This window comes from Pteropus vampyrus, unplaced genomic scaffold (assembly GCF_000151845.1).
Source record: "Pteropus vampyrus isolate Shadow unplaced genomic scaffold, Pvam_2.0 Scaffold68, whole genome shotgun sequence".
NCBI classification, from domain to species: Eukaryota; Metazoa; Chordata; class Mammalia; order Chiroptera; family Pteropodidae; genus Pteropus; species Pteropus vampyrus.
The window spans coordinates 36,463-57,881 of NW_011888849.1; the positions used below are offsets into that span (position 1 = coordinate 36,463).

General features: G+C 32.2%; 1 protein-coding gene and 2 pseudogenes across 2 annotated transcripts in view; 2 read left to right on the forward strand and 1 right to left on the reverse strand.

The window, feature by feature from the left end:
• Positions 1–627: 627 nt before the first annotated feature.
• Positions 628–21,419, reverse strand: part of HELLS (helicase, lymphoid specific) — a 34,148-nt gene continuing 13,356 nt past the window's right edge. For both annotated transcript variants that reach the window (XM_011361537.2, XM_023531424.1), the window contains exons 7-22: positions 21,272–21,313; positions 20,310–20,534; positions 19,754–19,936; positions 19,031–19,174; positions 17,772–17,968; positions 15,501–15,597; positions 14,034–14,195; positions 12,865–13,004; positions 12,646–12,784; positions 11,445–11,528; positions 11,248–11,367; positions 9,671–9,787; positions 9,202–9,361; positions 6,973–7,069; positions 6,811–6,887; positions 628–2,863 (exon numbers count right to left, since the gene is read on the reverse strand). In XM_011361537.2, the coding sequence (XP_011359839.1) occupies positions 2,769–2,863; positions 6,811–6,887; positions 6,973–7,069; positions 9,202–9,361; positions 9,671–9,787; positions 11,248–11,367; positions 11,445–11,528; positions 12,646–12,784; positions 12,865–13,004; positions 14,034–14,195; positions 15,501–15,597; positions 17,772–17,968; positions 19,031–19,174; positions 19,754–19,936; positions 20,310–20,534; positions 21,272–21,313 (2,079 nt within the window). In that variant the 3' untranslated portion in view covers positions 628–2,768. The remainder of the gene's footprint in view (positions 2,864–6,810; positions 6,888–6,972; positions 7,070–9,201; positions 9,362–9,670; positions 9,788–11,247; positions 11,368–11,444; positions 11,529–12,645; positions 12,785–12,864; positions 13,005–14,033; positions 14,196–15,500; positions 15,598–17,771; positions 17,969–19,030; positions 19,175–19,753; positions 19,937–20,309; positions 20,535–21,271; positions 21,314–21,419) is intronic.
• On the forward strand, positions 7,897–8,015 carry LOC111740849 (annotated as a pseudogene).
• LOC111740851 lies at positions 18,550–18,668 on the forward strand (annotated as a pseudogene).

The window sequence follows — 21,419 nt, forward strand, 5'->3', positions numbered from 1 at the left end:
CATAATTCTTTTAAAAATTAACTGTTTAAACATTAGCTAAATTGGGGGTATAAAATGTATATAATGAAAAGACAAAGAATTACTAGATTGACAAGAAGCTGAATCTTCTCTGAATGTAGTTGTAAACCAAGAGATAAAGTGACTCTAAAGAAATGAAGACCAAAAGAGATAATTTTGTTTTTATCAGATTCCTTGAACTTAATTTTTATTAACCATAATTGATGGTGAAATATTAAAAACATAGTGTTACTTGTGGAAATGTACTGGCCAATAAAGCAAACAGAATCATAAGCAGTATAAACTTAAGAAGCTCAAAACCAAAATAATTCGTTGAAAGAGTATGGAATTTAAACCAACAAAAGCACTTATTTAATGTTTTGAATATAAACATCAGTGCTTTTCAGTCTTCTTAAGAAGTATTACTTCAAACTGCTCAAACTAAAAAGATCATATATAATTGCTAAGACATGAGTGAGATTCCATCAAACATATTTGCTTGGAAATGTTCAAGAACCACCATCACTATACCTCTCAACACATTCAGGAACTGCCTAATGATATGGAAGAATGACTCAATGAAATAAATATTTTTCATGGTGATTTAATGAAGTGACGGAAGACAAGGTCTGGTTTAAGAATACTTTTTTATATAAGATGAAGCAGGGAGCATTTGTTTCAGTATCATGGAATGAGAACATCTGTTCCCCTCTGCCACTTACTAAAATCTGGAAACTAAAATAACAATAAAATGATGAAATAAAGAAGCATTAAACCCCCAGAACGAGAAAAGAGAGAACACAAGATTTTGGAAGCTAAAACTAAATGTATGGGTGTTAACAGTCTCAATAGGCCGGAGACCTACAAGTTCGTAAGTTAAGATTTGGGATAATTCGAGTTATTAGGCAACCAAGTAAAAATGTCAAGTAGGCAGTTGGATTTGAGTTCAGGAGATTCTGGCTAGAGATAAAAGTTAAGTCATTACCTCATATCTTGTGCTTAAAGCAATGAGAAAACACCGTAACAGGAGCCTTAAGCCCTGCTTGGGACATTCTAATGTTTAGGAGTCAAAGACATAAGAAAACAGCAGAGAAAACAGAGAGAAGTAGATAGAAAACCCAGAAAAATGTATTTGCCAGATAGAAACCTAGCAAACTAAATTGTTTAGAGGAAAAGATTAAACTACGAAATGCTGCTGAAAGATCAAGTAAAATGAGGTCATAGAGGTCACTGGAAATCTTAATAACAAGTTCTTAGGGAGCAATAGAGATGAAAACACATCTGGGATGGGTTCAGGGGGAAAAACTGAAGAGAAACAAAAAAGTGAACACAGACAACTTTTCAAGGGGTTTGCTATAAAAAAAAGAAATGAGGTGTTTTTCTGTTGCTTCTAGCTAGGACAGAACATATCCACAATAATAAGAGAGGAGGAGGATACCTGGGCAGACACTGGTAGAGTTACAGAGATGCAGTGCTGGCAACTTTCAAGTTATTTTCTGATTGTTTTTATTATCTCATTGCAAACAGAGAGCAAGGTACAAAAGGAGGAGGTATTAGAGATGTGAAGACAGAAGTTAACCCATCATGAATGTATTATTTGGGAGAACATGAGAGAGAAAAGACTTAGAAGAAAACAGTGTAACTACTAATAAACCAACTACGGTTACAATGGTAAGCATGACTGATCGGTAAAACATTTCCACTTAAAAAACAAACAAACTTGCTCTGTAGTCTGTTTTTTTCTTTGACTGGATATTCTCACAAAATTTTATTTTTTCTTACAAGTCCTCATTCCACCATCCTAAATTGCAGATAATCTGATCTACATTTGAATATACATGGCGGCAAGAATAACATTTTTCCATGAGATAAACAGCCTATACATAGAACGTATGGTTCAGGAAGGATTCGGGATTTCTCTTCCTCATAGCCTGATGTATGTAATAGGGCACAAATTGTTGCCATTTTATGCTCCTCTATTATGAATTTTGTATTACTTATATTCTTAGGTCTTGTTTTCTTTCCTCTGATACTATTTACTCCTCTACTATAAATTTTAAGGGTTTCCTATCTCTTACTTTGCATGATATACTGTCGCTTCCAGTTTCCAGCCCTTTGTCAAGACCCTACAGTTTCTTCCAGAGTCTTCTCTGCAGTAACCCAAAATGCAGTTGAAATCTTTATATGGCATGTGTATAGTATTAATAAATGAAACCAAGTAAGATAAATAATGTTGAATCATAGTGCCAGTCAAGACTTTTGCTATTATTTCACCTGAGACATTCTTTTCTGAAAAATAATTTGATGAGATCATCTTATAATGAACATTTATTTGGTAAATTTTATAGAAATAGACCCTAAAATCAAACAATTTCTTATTTAAACAGTAAGCATAATATCAATCTTTCCCCCATCAAAAGCCTACTCCATAAATGAAGTACCAAAAACCCATGAAATGTACTGCTAAAGAGGGGAAATGAGGGAAAAGACATTAAACTTCCACAGGAAGACTGTATAAATCTGGCAGTGGTTAAGTACACATCAGGCTGAACCCAAGAGCACTACTGAATCTGAAAATTTAACTGAAAATCTAAATATGAATACTTCTTTGTTCTTAATAAGGCTCAGAAAATTACAACCTATTATGTGATGTTACATCATGTAAACTGATATAATCAAAAAGTAAAGTGGACAATATGGATTTTAACACCAATACAGGTAAATCTGTAGATGTAAATGAGAATTTTTAAAAGACAATCTTTAGCTCCAATTTAAAACAAACATTCAGGACTGGAATCTTCAGAATTTTCTAATATCTTGAAAATCCCCATCTTCTCTTTTATTGGTCCTGAGGCATTCATTTGATCTAAGAGAAAAATATTAAAACAAGTATTTATTTTTTTGAAAAGTGTACAAACCTAAAGAGGAACCTTAAGATATCCAATATATTGAGAAGTGAGTCATCTATCAAAAATTTTAAAGCCCACACGAAAATGGGCCCCTTTATTCCTTAATCATTAACAGCAAAAAAATAAAGAATATTATTCTCATCATAACTAGAACTGGCCTCCTGTTTGATTAGGAAACGTCAGTTTCCTAATCAAAATCATTTCTGTTGAATTTAAGATATACAGATACAGAGAAATAAAAAGAATACCCATTTGAATCGTGTTCTCAGAGATGTTTAAAAAAAAAAAAAGAAGAAAAAAAAGCCCAATCATGGTTAGTTTAAAAGCTGAAAATTTATCTTTATACACACTTTCATTGGTGATATGTGCTCTTTTACACTTTTGTCATTGTGACAGCTGTGGAATGAAATCTCCAGTGGTTTTATTTTGCATTACTGTGATTTCTAGGGAGGTGGAAACATCTTTGTATGTTCACTAGTCATTTCTTTCTCTCCTCATAATCATCTGCTCATATATTGTCCATTTTTCTTGTTGATTTATTATTTATGTATGATAAACACTTCCTGTTATGTGCTGCAAATATTTGTGAGTTCTCCCTTATCTATTTATGGTATTGTCTATTTTTACAGAAGTCTTTAAATTATTGTACAAAATCAATTTATTCATTTAGTTTGTGAGTTTTGTTACCTTAAGAATTTTTTGCATCTTCAAGTCACACATAAATTTTCCTATTTTTTAAAAGTTTTTTTTAATTTCAGTATTTTCCTTCTGACTATGTAAGACTTAATTCATCTAGAATCTGTTCTTGAATACGGTATATAAAGTGTTTTTCTGTTAATTACATATTGTCCCAGAATCACATATTGAATAAGAAGAATTTCTCCTTACTGGTTGGAAATGCCATTTCTGTCATTTATTGATTTTCTATAGAAGTTTGGCTTACTTTCTAGATTTGCCATATCATTGGTTAATTTATCTTATCATATGCTCATTCAACAGTCTTGATTATTATGACTAATTAAAGACTTAATACCTGGTGTGAACTATTTTGTTGTTCTTCAAAATTATCTTGGCTCTTGACTCTTTACTCTTCCATATAAATTTTAAAAATAGCCTGTCATATTTCTTTAAAAAGTCATATTGGGATTCTAATCAGAAGATTAATATAAACAATATAATTTGGGGAATACTGACTTATTTTTAATACTAAACATTTATATGCATAAATTTGGTTAGATCTGTACATTTATGCAATCCTTCTGTTACTGTCCTTCAATGTTTCATAATTTTCTCCATAAGACTTTAAAAAAATTGTTTATTTAATCTTCAGGATGTTATAGTTTTATAGCTGTTATATTTTCTAAACAATTATTGCTTATACACATAGTATTAATTTATAAGCAATCTTCTTGAATTTTGAGAAAGACTTCTCAATTCCCTTGGACTTTCTATGGAGACAATTACACCATCTGCAAATATAAGCAATTTGAAACTCTTACTATTATTCCTTTAACCTACTTTTATTATTTCACAGCATTAGTTAGAACTTCTGTGTACACTGTACAATGTACAGCATTGTACAGTGGGAGTGAGCCGTTATTCTCGAAAGTTTTTGGTTTAGTAGTAGTTTCCTCAGTGTATGCATTTTATCGGATTAAGAATATCTTTCTCTATGTCTAGTTTAAGCATTATGAGGGTGATTATGATGGTATATCAAGTGGGTTTTCAGTATCTAGTTCTACTTTGAGTAAATGTGAATTGATATTTTCAAACATTATACTATCCTCGCATACCTTCTATACTGTTGATTTTTATTTGATAATATATTTAAGATTTGGCCTATGCTTTATTTTTCTCATATTTTTGCATGCACTATTTGAATATTAAAATGCATATGAACATACAAGGATCCCAGAATAGCTAAAACTAATTTGCAGAATTCACTCTTCCCAATTTCAAAACTCTCCACACAGCTACAATAAGTAAGACAGTATGTTACTGGCAAAAGTTTGACAAAGGTCAATGGGAAAGAATTGACAGTAAAGACATAAACCCTTACATTTATAATCAATATTTTCAACAAAGGCGCGCTAAGGCAATTCGATGGGAAATGAACATTCTTTCAACAAATGGTGCCCAGACAGTTGGATAACAACAATCGAAAGAGCTGAATTTAGACCTTTATCTCATACTTTACACAAAAATTAACTCGATATAAGAGCTAAAACTATAAAACTCTTAAAAGAACATTGTGACCTTGGGTTCAGCAAAGATTACTTAGATACAACACTAAAATCACTAGAGATAACAACTAAAAAAAAAAAAGGTAAACTGCAGTTCATCAAAATTAAAGCCTTTTGCCCTTCAAAAGATACCAAGAAAGTACAAAAATAAGCCACAGACTGGGAGAAAATATTTGCAAAACATATCTATAAAAGACTGGTATCTAGAATATGTAAAAAAATTTCAACTCACTAACAAGACAAAAGCCACAAGTTTAAAAAGATATTTCAAACTAAGTAGATGATATCATGACACTACAGCTAGTGTGTGCGAGTAAATGTTTAACAATTAGCTCTTCCACTACCACCCCAGAAAAAAGAGGTCTGGTTTGCAGTTTTGTTTTTTTTTCCTATTTCCATGGTATTATTAAATATTCCTATCATCACTAATATCAAGATGCTAATATAATATTGCTGAACATAAAATTCAGAAAAGATAGCCAGTAGCTGACCATTATATAGTATTTCCAACTAAAATTTACAACTAATAAAATTGTAATACACATAAATAATAGTATAGGTACCATAATATGTTATAAAATAATTAAGAAATTTTTTTAATATTATATTTTCAAAATAATTTATGGTCAACATTGTAGGCATAAAATTCATTATTCTAAAAATTGATAAATAAAAGCAATTTATCTTGCTTCACCTGTATATCTCAGAGTAGCCAAAGAGTTTATAAGGAAAAGTTCTAAATAAATAAAGGAATTTAGTTAATAAAGGAATGGTAGAACAAGAAAACCACCATTTTGCACTCCTTAAGGAAATAATGATTCAAAACATTCATCAATGGATGCTAAAACCATCAGAGGTTAAATAAAAGGCGGACAGGAAATTACTATATTAAGGACCAACCTGAATCTGCTGATCAATCTTAGCTCACTAAAAATAAGAAACCCAGATATTATGTGCCTCCTGGTATGATTTAAAATAGGAGAACAACCGAAAAGGTTGTTGGTTCAGGCCCATCCAGGGATGCCAAAAAAAAAAAAAAGCAGCAGCAGAAGACAGATAGACAAATAGAAGAGAACGAAGTACTGGTAGTCCTAAGATATGAACCTGGATATAATTAATAGCCTACAGAGCTATTTACCACTTCACAATAAGTAAGTACACTGAGGAATAAGACAAAGGACAACACAAAGGAGGGGAGAGGGCAAAAAAAAAAAAAAAATCAGCTCATTCTCCAATATAGGCCATTTTATAGGACAAATAACAGGTTTCTCCAACAAATGGCATGAAAAAATGGGGGGGGGGGATGTTATAGAAGGAACGTTAACAACGAAATTTGGATGCTGATTCAAACTAAAAAGATGTGAGACAACTGGGGAACTCTGGATATGTACTGGTTATTAGTGCCACTTCTCTTTAATGTAATAATGACACAGTGGCTATGTTTGAAAACATGTTCTTGGAAAAAGATGCATGAGAAAGTTATGGGTAAAACGTCATAATTTTAAGATTCTGACAAACTAGAATGGTAACAAAACAAGACCGGCTAGATGTTGTCAACTATTACAGCTGAATGAATTATTCAGAGGTAGATTATATTATTCTCTTATTTATGTGCATGTTTCAAAGTTTCCATAAAAAAATAAAGCCTGAGAGATGCTTACCAATGAGATCACTTCGATCTAACAACAACTCTAGATCTTCATCACTAATGACCTTCTCTCTTGATCCTTTTATTTCCCTATAGAAAAGAAAACATTTACTTCTATGATAAATCAATGCTATGAACTACACTTTTCTAAAATTAAAAAAAAAAAAAATCTTACCTTTCATAATCCCTAGATTTTAATAATTCCATTAATTCTTTAGGGTCCAAGAAGTTCTTAGATGGATTTAATCCAGACTGACCACCTTTGAAATGATCTAGAAAAAATTTTCAAGAAATTCAAAATATTCAAAATTACTTTCAAAACCAAAATACATTACAAGCCAATCAGAGTTTCTTACATTAAAAAAGAAAAAGAAGAAAAAAAAAAAAAAACAGATAAAACCAAGTGTTGGTAAAGAAGAAAGGCAACCAAAACTCCCATATTTTGCTGGTAACAGTGTAAAATGGTATAGCCACCTGGGAAAAGTCTGATAGTTTCCTATAGGAAAAGATATACCTATCCTAAGATCCAGAACAAATAAATGCATATGTCCACAAACTCCTGTACAAGAGCAACTTGTTCATAAGAATCAAAATTTGTAAACTATCCAAACATCAAACAGAAGATGAATAAAGTACTCAGCAGTTATTAAAACACCAAACTTCTAATACACACAATGTAGATGAATCTCAAAATAATGAACAAAAGTAGCTCGACAAAAAAATAAAAACATACAAATGAGTCCATGTATGAAGTTAAACAAAAACCATGGACAGAAATCATAGTAGTTGCTTTCTAGTGAGGGACAAGGAAGCATGGGAAATGACTGGAAGAGATGCATAAGGCAACTAACTTCCTTGGCAATGGAAATGTCTGTTATTTTGATATAAAGAATTGTTACACAGATGTATGCGTATGTCAAAATTCATCAAGATGTACACTTAAAATTTGGATATATATGTATGTCACACCCCAGGAAATCACTATCAATATTTTAAAAATTCCTTTCACATTGTTCTTTGAAATATTAATCTCTCAAAATATTGAAAATAGAACTTGGGAAAATAAAACTACAAACTTTCCTTAATTTAAATTATATTTGTCTATGGCCATGCTACCCTGAACAAGTTCGATCCCATCTGATCTCAGAAGCTGAGCAGGGTCAGGCCTGGTTAGTACTTGGATGGGAGACCTCCTAGGAAGACCTGGTACTGTAGGTGTAAAAAATAAAATATAAGAGATTGTAAGCTGACAAGGTCCTCGCAATCTGTGAGGTCAAAAAAGGGTTGCCTCATCTTAAAAAGTAAATAAATTATATTCAATGAACAAAATGTATTTCTATTAAACTACTAAAGCAGCACAGGTGAAATTTTTTTAATTTGCACAAAATTTTATTAAAGTTCTTTTTTACTCCAATAAAAATTTTCTACAATGTGAATGTTCCATCAAGTCGAATTAAAGGTGTCCAAAACCTAATTCGCATTTCTCTCAAAATCAGATACCCTGGAGAAAGTACAGCAGGTCCTTGAATAATACCATCTTATTATAACATCAATGAGATGCCATAGGATCTTAATTTGTTTTTATCAGTTTATGGAAAAACTGGTTTTATTATACGTCATTTTGCTTAAAGTCGCAGAACCTATCAACAAAGTCAGGCTCACTATACCTACAAGTAGAAAAGTAGCAGAAAATAAATTGATAGTGATTTTCAACATTATGTTCCCATTTCTCTAGGCTTCACAACTTATATAGATGATTTTCAGCTTTTCTGAAGGTAGCCACCAAGTCATTTATCCAAATATAATTTAATATTTAATAAAAGTAGAACTTCTCCAAGGAATCTCAGTGAATAGAACATAAAATGCCAAAGCCTCATCCACTTCACCTTCGCTACTCCTCAGAATCTTTTCTAGATTAAAAAACACTTTTTGAAATACTGTGATCATAAGTATGAAAAGGGCATTCTGGAGTAAAATATTTTTTTAAATAGTGATTCACAAAGTAAGTAGCTTTTTTTATAGCACTACTACTTCGATATACCTTTAACATTCCAGTATTTAATATAAAGAACTTGGAAGAGGAGGCTTGGAAGTTTTCTTAATCTTTTGGCAGGCAAATCTCTTATCAAGAATAAGCATTATCATGTCAAAACCCTGTGACATATTTAGAATGTGGCACTTTAAAAATATCCTTGATACTTTTCTCTGCTCCTTTGTTCCTCTTCTAGAGGCTCTCTAATGTTCCTCTTTTATGTCTGTGGTCACCAACTTAGGTCTTTACAGCTCTACTGCCTATTTATCAAATCCTGCACTAATTTATTTTATAAAGAAAATAACAAAAAACAAAAATTCACAACATACAATAGATAATGGAAGCAAAAATGTACTAGAAAATGTTATTTACTTTTGTGGATGATCAACTTTTCCAGTTTTCTTTTAGCAGCTGCTCTTTCCACAATTTTCTGATCAATAGTGTTTGCTGTAACAAGACGATATACAACAACTGGCTTTGTCTGACCAATTCTATGACATCTATCCTGGGCCTGAAGGTCAGACTGTGGATTCTTAAAAGTTAAAAAGAAAAATAACATTTAACAATATAAGGTTAAAATTATTTAAACTCACTATATGGATAAAATCAACATGCATGATCTAACTGAAAACTTTTAATAGTGTCTTAACTCAATTTAGACTTCTAGAAAGGCTTCATTGATAGAACATGTTCAAGTCTTAACGAATGTGACACTTAATAAAGAAATGACTTAATATGGATAGCTTTACAAAATAGATAAACAAAACTGCAAAGTGTATAATAGAAGATTAAAAATTCAGAATGAAAAGATAATCAGCATATTGCTAAACTTGCAACTTACCCAATCACTATCATAAATTATAACTGTATCTGCTGCAGTCAAATTAATGCCCAGGCCACCAGCTCGTGTACTCACTAAGAAGATAAATACATCTGGATTTGTGTTGAAGCTGTGCATCTAAAAGCAAAAAAATATGTGAACACAGGAAATTAAGAAACAAACTGTTCCTGCCTGAAATGTGGATATAGTGCTGCACGTAGAACAGCCATATAGCCATGAGTTTACCAGGAAAGGAAGGGGGAGAACAGTGGTGTGCCAAGTTTATAGATATAATAAGCCAGTATTCTTCAAACTGGGTATGAGTTCTTCAAGTATTCACAGGACTTTTGATGTGGGGTAAATAAATACTGAAAACTCCAGAAGCCATAAAAGTTGAAAAAGACCAATTTACTGGAAAGAGATAAAACTGCCAAAGACTCACCTCCCAGAAAACAAAAAATCATAAGCATGCCTATTGCTTATTGTAGCAAAAAAAACAAAAACAAAAACCAGGGGCCCTGCAACAAGCTGTACCAATTTGACCTTCAGAAAGGGCTTGAGACTGAACAGCTCAGCACAGTCACACAGGGGGGCTCTATACCTACTTGACTGACCCTCAATAAAAACCCTGTACACCAAGGTTCTGGTGAATTTCCCTGGTTTACTTTACATCAGTTGTTATAAATTGTTGCTGGGAGAATTAAGTGCTGTCTGCTGAGTCTCTAGAAGCTCACACCTAGGTTCTCCTGGACTTCACCTATGTTAACTTTTCTCTTTGCTGATTTTAATCTGTATCCTTTTCCTGTAATAAGCTGCACATGCATGTGAGAGACAGGGAGAGGGAGAGAGCTTTAACCAAAAGGATTAAGGAGAGGAATTATTTTTAATTACAACTATTAAAGGAATATTCAAGGGAGAGCAAATCAATCATTCAGATCTACAAAACAATAAAACATCTGCTCATGTTAACTTCATTTATTATCTTAGCATCTATTTTATTAAGGTCTTAACTTCATCAGCATGCATCAAAACTCAGCAAATGTACATTTTATTCCCTTCAGGATATGTAAATATTACTTACTCCAGAGATAAAATATGTTGAAATAATTAGAAAGAAGGGAATATCTGTATTTATTTTGCAGTGTACCAAAAGAGGGTGTAATGTTGAATGGATACAGTAATGGATTGATGTTCTACCACAAGTATGTGATAAAAAGGAATAATAAAGTTTTAATGGCAGGTTCCAAGTGGATTTACAGGTGGTTACTGTAAAATTCTTTCAACTGACATTACTGAAATTTTCATAGTAAAATGCTAGGAATGGAGGGAATAGCCAAAATGGAGGAAAAAATTCCTGTTATCCTAATATAGTTATAGTGTTGGTTAAGTAGGGTATTTTTAAGGAAGGGTGTGCCAGAAGTCATACTATATTAGAGAAACAGAAAGATTAAATCATGATGCCTATGTTTTTGATCCTGCTATAGTGTTTTTGGTCTTTTGTATCTATCAACTTGTGGGTCTATTTTGAATATGACTTCATAAATCAAGATAGGAATCACAAAAAATAACTTGGTAGGTATGACATTAAGTAGTCTTACATTTTTTTCTCTCTCTGAATAAGACATGGATCCATCAAGCCTGCTAAAGTTGAAATTTCTAAAGTGGCAGTAATCCATCAAAATGTCCAACATTCTTGTCATTTGTGAAAAAAGAAGCACCTGAAATTTAAATATATCTTAGTATCTAGACTGATTAATAAATAATAAACAACGTAAAGTCCAACCAAAAGTACCACCTTGTGACCTCTGGTTTTTAGTTTTGGCAGCATTCGATCCAATATTAAGAATTTCCCAGAATTTGTTACCAATTCTTCATCAACCTTAAAAGTGGGCAAAGAAAAAACCAGAAAAGTCATGATAATCAGCAATAATTGGTTTTGTCAAAATAAAAACCACGTGAACAGTTCAATTTTCAATGACAAATAAATCCCTATAAAATTTTAAAATATTTGTAATTGTCCTTGTTATATATTTTATCTTTTTTAGCACAAGATAATTCTTCCTTTAGGATAGACATACTACAGAATTTAAAACCCAAGATCTTGCAAAAAATTTTTTTCAGTTTAAGTATAACCTTTATCTATCCTCCCCACCCCTCTCTCTCAAAGTTTTGTATAAGAGAATAAGGTCAAACTTACTTAATATATGACAAGGTTTATTCTTTATAGCTAAGTATACTTTCAACAAAATATGCATGAAAATTACTGCTAGAATTCTCACCAGAAATTTAAAAAAACATAGGGCTTAGAAGTAACCTAGTATTGAAGATTAAGAAACTTCTCACCTTCTGAATATCAATTATCTCATCAGAGATTATCTTCTTCCTTACTCAAATAAAAAACTGTAGAGCAGTTGTTCTCAAATGAGCAATTCTGCCCTCCACCCTCAGCATGTATTTGGCAGTGTCTGGAGACATTTTAGGTTGTCACAACTAGGAGAGGGAGATACTACTGGCATCTAGTGGCTAGAGGCTAGGGATGCTGCTAAATGGCCTACAGTCCACAGGACACCATCTCCTAAGCAATTATACTGGGCCAAAATGTCAGTGTTTACAGGAGCCAGCACCCTGCTGTAAACTAGTAAGAAATAGGGTTACTGAAAACAGATTTCTTTAATACTATGCTATCTTTCCATCAACTGCCTAAGAAAGCAATTTCATTTCATTTGAAAGCACGCAATTCATCAACTTTTTGGTTCTTTTTGTGGCTATTTGTTGAGATTTAAACAATGAGCAGCCAGATTGGCTGAATATTAATTAAAAAAGGAATACTGAAAAGTTTGACAATTAAAGGTGTCTCTAAAATAGAAAATGAGTAAAACGGAGTGGAAATCAACTGCATTACTATAAAAAAATTAATTTCCAATATAAAAAATGATACTTTCCACAGTATGAAAAGGCAGAGAAACCAGAACTGTGCATTATTAAATGGTATTTACCTTAAACTCCTGAGTGACCGGGTCTATAGGGTACTCAATCAAATATGGATGATTACAGCACTTACGAAGTAGCATCATTATATTCTGCAGCTTCAGATCAACTTCAGATTCTAAAGGAATATTCACTTCCACAACAGCTCTACCGAAAACATATAATCCATGATTACAAGAAATATGAAAAATATTACAGTTTAAAAGATATTTTATTTTTAAACACACCTTTCTCGGTCTAGCTCTGGCTGAATTTGACTGATCAATTTTTCCAATTCATTAGGGGAATCATCTACTTCACTGTAATTTATTAACTTTCTAGTTCGCCGTTTTGGTCGTCCAGTGGAACTTAGCTGAACTGTTTCTTTCTAAAAGAGAACAAATTAAAGGAACATCTGTTTAAAAAGCTATACCCTTAAATCCTAAATATGTAAAGCAGGGGATGATATTTTTATGTATAAAACATTTTAAGATAAAAAGAAAAAACTAATTTTGTCTTTCATCATTAAGTTTAGTAATTTCCAAAGGCAGAAAATAAAGGACCCATAAACTAGCCAAACGCAAATGTCATTAAATTTAATTGTTTAACACTAATAATCATACCTGAGAATGAGTAAAATGTCTTCATAATTCAGTGGAAAAATTAAGGATGGTTAAAAACTATTTTGAACTTAAACGTATCTTTGGGTTAATATAATATTGCAATGTAATTCCTCACAGTAAGTAACTACTGCGAGTTTTTAATAGCTAAAAAAACAGATTCCCCTTTAATTATAAGGAAAATGGGAGAACAGAATCTAACGGTCGTACAAAAGAGAAACGCATAAGTATTTTGAAAAAAAACAAAAACAAAAACAAAACAGGTCCATGGCATACAGTCAAAAATCTGGACATTTTAACAAAACTTAAGGGGCTCCTAATCTTCAGTTATAAAACAGTCACATTCTATACTTCGATCTCTTGTAATAATGTGGGTGAATAAAGAAGTTATTTCTTTAGAGTATTCTATTAAATTTTTTGGCTGTCAATAACATCTTGTAAAGGAATTGTATATTTGGGATTAGTCTAGTTGGCAAGCCCTTAGTATACTCTGTGCTTGTTCAAATATGTCTAAAGCCATCATCAGGTAGAATGATATGTCTTAATCTGGGAATAAAAATTCTTAACAAGCATTCCAGATGCCTATAAAGCCATTAATGCATCAACCATCACTTAAATTTTGGTAGGACCATAGCATTACTAGGAAACTTTTGCTACTGGTCTTATGCCTGTTACTGCAGTTAGAAATTTACCCCCATATTAAGTCCTGACAACAGGATGAGACCTAAGACTGCAATCAACCATAAAATTTTCTATGCCAACTGTCATTCACAGTATATTTCAATTCCACACTCTACCTCAGTGGACCCAAACATGTTTGCAATTGTACGGTTCACAATGGCTGTATAAAAGATCTCTTGTTTCTTTGAAAGCGGTGCATAAACAACTACTTCTCGTTTAGGAGGAACTTCAAGAGCAACATCAGATTTTAGTCTTCTCAGTAAGAAAGGTGTTAGAATCTAAAATTTAAACATAAATAAACATGTGAATATTTAACATTCCAATATTTTATGGAATATTCTCCCCACAGGCCCCTTTACTCCTTCTCTATTCTTCCTATATAAATATTAAAACTCAAAAAGTGAGAAAAAATATCTCCTTGAACAGACCAGACCATCACATAACACAAACTCAGTTATTTATCATAACATTTCACAACTTACTAATTTTTCTAATATATCTTGACTATTTGAAAAAGCTAAAATAGACAATTATACTTCTTAGGGTTAAAGTTATAGCCCATAGCTTTTAAAGTGAGGTTTTGGATTAGTAGAAAACCAATGAATTAATCAACCAACCAACCCAGAGATGTAAACATGGAAGTTTCCTTCTATAAGGTCTAAAACCTCAGGCTTAAAATGACACTCCTTCAATAGCTATGATGACAAGTGATTTCTACATTTATGAAACAACATAGAAGCAATAAGTAATTAGACCATTTATTAAACTGCTTAGGTCTTTAAAAAAAAAACTGTTTAAAATCATGTTATGTCTTTTTATAGCCTTATCTTTCAATATAATTGATAACTGATTTATATATACAAAATCCATTTTTAGGGCTCTGTAAGTAAATACCCCAGAGGGTATAGAGTCAAACAGAGAAAGACTTTACCAGAGAGAATATTACCAATAGTTTAAGAAAAAAGTATCTGTAGATATCAGCCTAGAAACAGCTATAACTACAGGAAATCATCTGGAAAAAGGAAAAGATTTGGTAGGATAAGAGTGATCTGGGACATTATTTTTAATTTCCATTTCTATACTCTTTCAGATTTTTATCATGACTATGTATGAACTTTTATAAGGATTTTGAGTAAAACTGTCAAAGCACAATTAAGCTTTTCAGGCCCACGAGAAAATGGCTAGGAAACTTCTGAAAGATTATGCTTATCTAAAGTAAAGATAGGTTTAATGGGTGGCAGTTGCGGAAAAGAGTAATAATAGATTGTGCCAAGAAGTAAATTATGCAAATATTACTGGCAAGCTGTACATAAAAACCACTCATTTTCATTTTTTTGGCTGACAAACATATTATTAACCACTAGGGGTCCAATGAGTATACGTGAAAAGAGCAAAATTTCGAAAAGCACTTTAGTTCTTGTAAAGCCATGTGACCTATGGAGGGTAGGTGGGTACAGCTGATAAAGTTAAATTTAGAGGACTCTCATTTTTCAAAACCTATTATAAACAGTTTAATAGTTGATCTTTAGGGTTCTCTTTTAATTCCGAGTCTACAGTAAGCAGAATAAGAAAAAAGTCAAAACCTGGTGCAGCATATGCAATACATTCTGTTCTCTTTCTTTAGCAATAATATCTTCAGCAGTTTCAGAAAGACTAGTGATATCAAACCAAGATTCAAAGCTGTAAGAGAAATGACTACAAGTTAACCTACCACATTAACCAATCATATTAACATGTTTTACATTTTAAATTTTATAGTAACCTGAATATTAAGAAGCAGATATTTTTTTAAAGGGGACATTTTTCTGATTTTGCCTTAACATAATCTTACAATAGTATAAAAATCAAATAAACATTATGGTACATATTTTTTTCTTTTAAGGCAGACTGCCACTTGCAGAACCTCATTTGGATGTGTCTGGAGTTTTAGAAGCTTGAGTACCCTAGTTCTCTTACAAATTGACCTTTACAGCTTGTTTGCAGCTTCTACCAGGGAAAAGGGAGCACGCAGCTACCCACATACCAGATACCCATATACTGGTGACTGAAAAACAACCCTCCTCTATCGGGGGAGGCCATCCTCTTCCTGTTCAATCTCATGCACAGCTTCAGGAGGGATGAAAATGAAGCAGTGACGTAGAGAACACCCAATTAACTAGCCACATCAGCAGCAGCAACCTGGCTGTCAATGGGGTGACAGATGTCACAGTCAGATCACCCTCACATCCTAATATTTTATTAAACGTTTTAATAAAGGGAATAGAAATGAAAAATATCTCTGAAAACAAAGGTGGTATGAGCTCTCTCTCTCTTTAGGCATAACTATGCCCTGCTATAGCCAGTGTTTGAAAAATTCAACATGTATATACCTGGATAATGATATCTACTATGCATCTTTAATTCTTCAAATGTTAAAAAAAAAAAACTTACTGAAATGAGCAAATAAATATAAACATGCTTTCTAGCGATCCCCAACCTTTTTTGCACCAGGGATCCATGCTACTATGAGAATCCAATGCCTAATGAGCTGAGGTGGTGATGTTAGCGCTAAGGAGCGGCTGCAAATACAGATGAAGCTTCACTCACTCACCTGCTGCGCGGCCCAGTTCCTAACAGGCCACAGACCAATACCGGGCAAGGGGCTGGAGACCCCTGCTTTAGTCTATACTAAGTAACACTATATTATCAATAGATAAAATTGAGGAAAATGCTAATAATATTTATGCAATAGTTAGATCAGATATTCCCAAACTTTGATCACCTGAAACATGTCTTATAAATTCGATTCCTAGCTCCTATACCTCGATGTTCTAAGTCAGTGGGAATGTGTAATGACCTTAAATGTTTCCTAGTGAAAATAAGACAGCCTGGCCTTGGGTTAACATTTGGTAACCAGAGGTGGAATATATTCTCAAAATAAAATAAAAATTATTTTCCCATGTGAAATACCAAAGTATATATCTATTATTTTGCCCTCCTGATTTTGATATTTCCATATTATTTTTAGTTTCTGTTAAGATTGTTTTCTATCTATTCAGAGCATATTAAATATTTTCTGAAAACTATTTTTACTTTTTGGTTTTCATAATATAAGCTAAGATTTAAACAATTTCTAAACTAAAAAACACTAAGTTGAAACTGGGAGACTGGTTTTACTTTGGCTCTGGCATTAACTGGTTATATTTTTAATAACTTTATACCTGAGTTTTTTTGCATGTGAGATAGGAGATTGTTTTGTGAGGATAAAATGAGAAAAATCCATATGAAAGTATTCCACAAAGCTGAGAATAAAGAGCCCTATAAAAATATTTTTATGTTAACAAAATATTTTAATTGTTCTCAATTCAATAGTGTATCTTTAATCAATGCAAATAAACATTTAAACAACATTTATTTGCTCTTATATAATTTGTGTCAAGAGTGGAACATATGGGAGAGGAAATTGGTGAAAGATGATTAAAAGGTACAAATGTGCAGTTATTAGGGGGTATAACATACAACATGATGACAACAGTTAACACTGCTGTATGGTACATAGGGAAGTTGTTAAGATCCCAAGAGTTCTCATCACAAGGAGAAAAAAATTTTTTTTTTACTGCATCTATGAGATAATTGTTAACTAAACTTATTGTGGTAATCATTTCGTAGTATATGTAAATCAAACCATCATGCTGTACACCTTAAACTTATAATGATATATATCAATTATCTAAGTGAAATATGTAATAAAGATCCAAGAATGTCAAAAAGCTATCATTTTAATTTAGCTATCTAGAAGAAAAATTAATTATAACTAAGAACATAGATTTTGAGATTAGCAAAACAGAGAAGAGTTAAATAACTGGCTTACGTACCTTTTCAAGTCATCAAATACATCTGGCAACAAAAAGTTTAGCAATGACCAAAGTTCTGATAAATTGTTTTGCAAGGGAGTCCCAGTCAAAAGAAGTTTGTTATCTGCATTGAATCGTTTTAACTCCCTGATTAGACGGCACTTCATGTTCTTAATCCTGTGTCCTTCGTCTACTATTAAGTATTTCCAATAGCAATGCTAGAAAAGGAATTTAAGAAAAAAATTTTAAATGGTACCCCCTAATTTTTCCTCAAAAAATTCTGAAAACAAAACTTCTTTATTAGGGATGAATGTTCAATTTTATCAAATGGTATTTCTGTATCTATTGAGATGATCATATTTTCCTTTGATCTATTAAAAGGATAAGTCGATTTTCTAAAATTGATGTATACTTGTGTTCACACTTGGCCACAAACTAATAAAATTCACCTATTATGTATTTAAGATTTCTCCATTTACATTCCTTATCAAAGCAGTCTATAGTTTTCCTAATGTATTGTCAAGTTTTGATTAGTGTTATATTAGATAACTAAAAAGTAATTGAAAACTTTTATTAGTTCCATTTGCTCTGAAAAGTAGCATAAGAATTTTCATTCTTAATACCTATATCTGAGATTGATACTCTTTTTATTCTGCTGGTGTTCTCAATTTCCTGCATAATTATTGGTTTAGGTTTTCCTTTTCTTCCGGAGCTAATTTTGGTTATTTGTATCTTTGCAGAAAGCCATCCATTTGCTTACATTAAGTTGCCATGGAAATTGTATCAATTTCCTATTGCTGTCTATGTCCACGCTACCCTGAACAAGCCTGATCCCATCTGATCTCAGAAGCTAAGCAGGGTCGGGCCCAGTTAATACTTGGATGGGAGACCATCTAGGAAGACCAGGTACTATAGGCATAAAAAAATAAAAAATTTAAAAAATAAGGGACTGTAAGCTGACAAGGTCCTTGCAATCTGTGAAGTCAACCAAGGGTTGACTTGCCTAAAAAAAATTAAATAAATAATAAAAAAATAAAATGATATGGCTGTAAGTTAAAGTGTCACAGACCTTAATTTTCTTTTTAGAGACTGCAACCTTTACCTCAATCTTGCTGTTAAAATGACCATCCAGTTTCTAAAGAAATATGCACAGTACAACCTATTATTTCCAACAGAAAAAAAGTATTTAAATAAATGCTACTACATGATAAGAAAGTATTATAAAGAAAAGTGTGATTTATAGATTACAAAAGAATCCAATGAAGACACACCATTCATACCTGTAATGCGTTTCGGTCTCTCATGGCTATTTCAAATGAAGTGATTACCACAGGATGAATCTGCAGTGTCCCTTTCCGTTTGTGAATATTCTTTACCAATTTTCGACGTTCCTGCTGGGTCCCATGATATAACATAGTAGGAATCTAAAAGATTTTATATTGGTTTATAACAAACTTCAGAACAAAATATAACAAAAATTTGGAAAATATAAAAATAGAAAAAATATGATTTAACCAAATCTTAGTTCTATATTTCTACGAAAAAATGAGTCAATGAACTCTAATAGATTACTGAACTATGGGAGAATTAAGAAGTCATAAGATCAAGTGTAAGGCAAGGTAGATAGATGGAAAAGCTACTTCTGAAATATATACTTCTCATAAGGCAGGATGTGGCTAAGACAAGACATGTATGGAAGACAAACACCATAACGACCATAAACAGAATTAAAAAATACATTCTACTTAGGTCTGTCTTAGGTGACTCAAACTATCCAATACACTGAAAGTCATCCAAGGATATTTTTGGTAAGATGTCTGAGATTACAATGATCTATTTTTCTTTATAAACTTAAAGTAGGTATTGATGAGATTGAAAGGCAAGTCAAATAAGATTTGTAATGTTTACACAAATCAATACAATTATAGAAAGATCTACAATTGAATTCAGAAAACAAAATAGAACATTTGAAATGACATAGAAAAAGTTGAAACATGTCTTACTTCTGGTGTAAATCTTTGGAATTCAGCCATCCAGTTAGGAAGGGTAGACAAAGGCCCACAGACAAGAAAAGGTCCAGGTACTCCTCTCTGAATCATCAATGCAATTGTAGCAATGCACTGAACCGTCTTTCCCAGTCCCATCTCATCTGCTAAAATGCCATTAATTCCATTTTCCCAAAGCATCTAGACAAAATAATACACACTGCATTTAAATTCTGATATTCTCACACAAATACCTATTGAATTAGCAATTTTTTTAACCAATGATAATTAAGATGAGACAGACATATTCATACTGTAAGTTATAACACTTGTGGGAAGTCAGTTATCAAAAGCCATAAAAGTGTTGGTAGCCTTGAATAAGATCATTTTCACTGTTCAAGTTTTATTCTAGGTAAATAAATGAGAAAATAAGTATTTACACATGAATGTTTGTCCTACACACAACAGTGAAATATGGAAGAAACAACTCAAGTTGTGTTACTTCACATTAATAGGTTTGAACCGATTAATAGAAATGAACTGATATCTTATATTAAAATTGAGAATTCATTACCCTAAGCCATTCCATGCCTTCTACTTGGTACCATCGCATCACTCCTCCTGTAAAGTGTTTTGGTTGCTGAAAGGGTACTGGCTGTCCATTATACTTCCGAACCGGGTCAAAAAAGAATTTAGCATTCTGCCTAACCGTTTGTGACAACCTATCTTTAATTATACTATTTGAGTCTTTGTTTTTCTCAAGATCTTCTACACAGAGATTAGAAGAGGAGCTTTTATCCTGTAAAGAGAAAAGTTTATTAGAAGTTTGATATATAATGTTGGTATCCTCAACTTACTGGAAAATGTAACTACGACTCAAAATTTACCCAGTCCTATGTAATCATTGCATATAGAAAATAAAACCCTAGAGATAGTTACCTACATTCCCCACCCCAATGTAAAGCCATCAGAGGGGGAACAAACCCCTTAGAGATTATAGGTATACACTTTTGAAATAACTTTACGGTTGAACCTTCCTTCCAAACCTCTAAAAGGTGTTAACCCAATTACTTGTTGAACTATTTCCTTAACAATTTCCTTTACCCACAGCAAATATAATGGATAATGTCTGTAAAAAAATTTTTTTAATTTCCTTTCAACGAACACAAAAACATTTACTTCCAGATAAGTAATTACTTTCATTGCAGGGAAAGGAGAAAGTAAGCAAAGCTTAAAAACTCACTGTATCACACACTTAAGACCAATGGTAGATTTTATTGGTTGGCAACCTCTACAACTCTATTTTACCAATGTAAAACAAGGATTCTAAGTCGATTCAAAGGAAAAGTCTTATAATTGATGTCTATAAATGATGCCACAATTGAATATTCAACTGGAAAAGCTAATGGGTACTTTTCTTAAAGGCTAAGAAATAGGATAACTGGTAAGAAAACAAGTACCCTGGTGATTAAAAGGGGTAATGATCAGGGAAGTAAATATAACTCCTAAATTTAATGTCTATTATTCATCACTTACCTCATTCTCCTTTTTATTTTTTTTAGCCACAGACAAGATTTCCTAGAATATTAAGAAAAAAAAAAAAATTTATGTTGTGGTTCATTCATTCATTCATTTACTTAACAAACATATACTATTCTGATTTTGTGCCAAGAAATAGGGATAA